Source organism: Antrostomus carolinensis, unplaced genomic scaffold (assembly GCF_000700745.2).
Source record: "Antrostomus carolinensis isolate BGI_N321 unplaced genomic scaffold, ASM70074v2 scaffold43111, whole genome shotgun sequence".
NCBI classification, from domain to species: Eukaryota; Metazoa; Chordata; class Aves; order Caprimulgiformes; family Caprimulgidae; genus Antrostomus; species Antrostomus carolinensis.
In genome coordinates, this window is record NW_010292773.1 from 8,874 (window position 1) to 11,401 (window position 2,528).

General features: G+C 60.2%; 1 protein-coding gene across 1 annotated transcript in view; it reads left to right on the top strand.

Moving 5' to 3' along the window:
• Nucleotides 1–1,850, top strand: part of BAP1 (BRCA1 associated deubiquitinase 1) — a gene marked incomplete at its 5' end in the record, with an annotated part of 8,362 nt that extends 6,512 nt beyond the window's left edge. Inside the window, 4 exons of the mRNA XM_029087246.1 lie at nucleotides 50–210; nucleotides 948–1,040; nucleotides 1,166–1,238; nucleotides 1,549–1,850. Of these exons, the coding sequence (XP_028943079.1) occupies nucleotides 50–210; nucleotides 948–1,040; nucleotides 1,166–1,238; nucleotides 1,549–1,682 (461 nt within the window). The remainder of the gene's footprint in view (nucleotides 1–49; nucleotides 211–947; nucleotides 1,041–1,165; nucleotides 1,239–1,548) is intronic.
• Between the last annotated feature and the right edge of the window lie 678 nt (nucleotides 1,851–2,528).

Consider the following 2,528-nt stretch of genomic DNA (forward strand, 5'->3'; position numbering starts at 1 on the left):
ATGCTGGTCCTTTGTGATGGCTCCTAATGCTTCCTTCCTCTTTGCACAGATGGGGGGAAAAGCTCTCCCCCTTCCATCAAACCCGGTGAAGAGGCCCCGGTCGCAATCAAACTGGACGAGAAGGAGGGCAGTGAGGCCAGTGACAGCAAAGAGAAGGTGGGACTTGGCAGGACCAGTGATCACCCTGGGGGGGAAAAGTATTCTCCCAAGGTGAGTTTTGTGCTGCGACAGCCCTGGGAACGTGGAGCTCCCTGCGCTCACCCAGAGACGCAGCAGCGCTGGCAGTGACCGAACCGCATGTGCACGCTGTCCCGCTCGCGTGTCGCCGCAGCCGTCCCTCGAGGCACAGGGCAGTGCAGGTTTTGTGCCTCGCGTCATCTCGGGGACATTTGCCTTGGCAGGGGGCAGAGCCGCTGTCTCCTGCAGCTGAGATGTTGGGTGTGCTGCGCTCTTCTTTGGGCCAGGGGCTGGTGGGACCCTGTACCCCCAAATCCCAGCCTGCTCTTTACTGCCTGTCTCTGCTCTCCAGCCAGAGACAGGACCAGGCTCGGGCAGCACAAGCTCCCTGGAGGAGAGCTGGTTAGAAACTGTTTCACTCAAAAGTGATGTCTTCAGATTCTGTTCCTGAGAAGAACCAGGCCCTGGGGTGTTTCTCAGGCGTGCACACAACACTTTCCCTGTCCCACAGAACCAGGTCCATGGGCCTGGGCCATGCTGGGCAGAAGGCAGCTCCCCTGGGGCTGGCTGTAGTGCTGGCTGATTGATCACCCTCTGACTCAGAAGTTCCCTGCAGTGAACTCTTTTCCTACCCCCTCAGCAAGTGTTTTTTGCTTTCCTGAATTCTCCCTTTCCCAGCACAGAGAGGAACACCCACCAGCTCACCCCGCTGGCTCCTGGGCTGTGACAGGGCTCTGTCTGCTCACATTTGCTCTGCTTGATCCTGGCAGGAGCTGCTGGCACTGCTGAAGTGCGTGGAGGCCGAGATTGCCAACTACGAGGCCTGCCTGAAGGAGGAGGTGGAGAAGAGGAAGAAATTTAAGGTGTGTTGTTTGATGCTTGTTTGCCTTGCCAGTTTAGCTCCCTGAAGGCTTCTGTTAGCCTTGAGCTCTCCTTTCTCCCTGTCACCTGTTTATGGATTATTTATGGATCTGTCATCTCTTTGTAGATTGATGACCAGAGGAGAACCCACAACTACGATGAGTTCATCTGTACGTTCATCTCCATGCTGGCCCAGGAAGGTGAGCTGCGCTGTGTGGCCGAGGGGACGGAGCATGGGGTTCAGGTTCAGCTGGGGGAGCCATGCTGAGCGTGGTGGAGCAGCAGCTGGGAGCCTGGGAAGCTCACCCTGCCCTGCTCCCTGTTTCTGCCAGGCCTGGGGGACAAGGTGGTGCTCAGCCTGGGGAGCCACATGTCTCTGCTCTGTGTCCTGATTTTACAGTCCTGGGAGGAGCCCCCTGATGGGTTTTGGGCAGGAGGAGGAGGGCTGCACTCTGGCATGGCCAGTACCAGCACTCCAGCGTGGGGCATGTCTGTCTGTCCCCCCTGCAGGCATGCTGGCCAGCCTGGTGGAGCAGAACATCTCCGTCCGCCGGCGGCAGGGAGTCAGCATTGGCCGTCTGCACAAGCAGAGGAAGCCGGACCGCCGGAAACGCTCCCGCCCGTACAAAGCCAAGCGGCAGTAGCCTGGGAGCCAGGACTGTGAGGAGCAGCAGCTGGCTGGGCTTTGTGGCTTTGGGCAGTGGCACTTGGATCTGTTACCCTTTGCCCAAGGAAGAGGGACCACAGTGACAAGCCCTTGGCCGAGGTGGAGCCTGGGGACAAAGAGAAATCGGGTTCTCCTCCGAGCCCAAGTTGTGAAAGGTGGGAACACGTTGTCTTGAGGGGAGTCCCTGCAGCTGCAGCAGAAGGTGAGCCGGGGTGCCCAGCTGCCTGCCTGTCACAGCAGCACCCTGATGCCCTGGGCCTGTGTCTCTGCCGTGGCTGAGGACTGGGGCAGGAGGGGACGCGCCCACTCGGCTGGTGACAGGTCTGGTGTTGGGGGAACACCAGCGATGCCAACGTGAGGCTGTGCTGGCCACAGCTGGCTGTGGCTTGTGTCCTCCTGCATCCAGGCCTGCAGCTCTGTGTTTCCCCAGGACATTTGTCTCTGTTTTCTGTCCCTCCCCCAAACTTATTTCTGGTTCTGGCCCACGCTTTGGTCATTGCCACGTGAGGTGGCTCCCGGACAGAGCCTGTTCTCCTGCATCCACCCCCTGCTGCACTGCCCAGCTCCCACAGCTGGCTGGTGGATGGCAGCTCCCCTGGCCAGCGCAGCCAGGCTCCCCGGGTGCCTTGGCAGCTCTCCTGCTGGGTGAGCTCGTCCCTGGAGCTGGGCTGTGTGACCAGCCCTCCATGGTGGTGCTGGGGGCAGCACTTAGCTCTGCTGCCATGGTTGCTGTCCTGGGGACCAGCTCTGTGACCCCAGCAATGCCTGTGGGTCACACGGGGTTGCTCCAGGCCCAGTCCTCAGAGAAACCCCATGAGTTAGG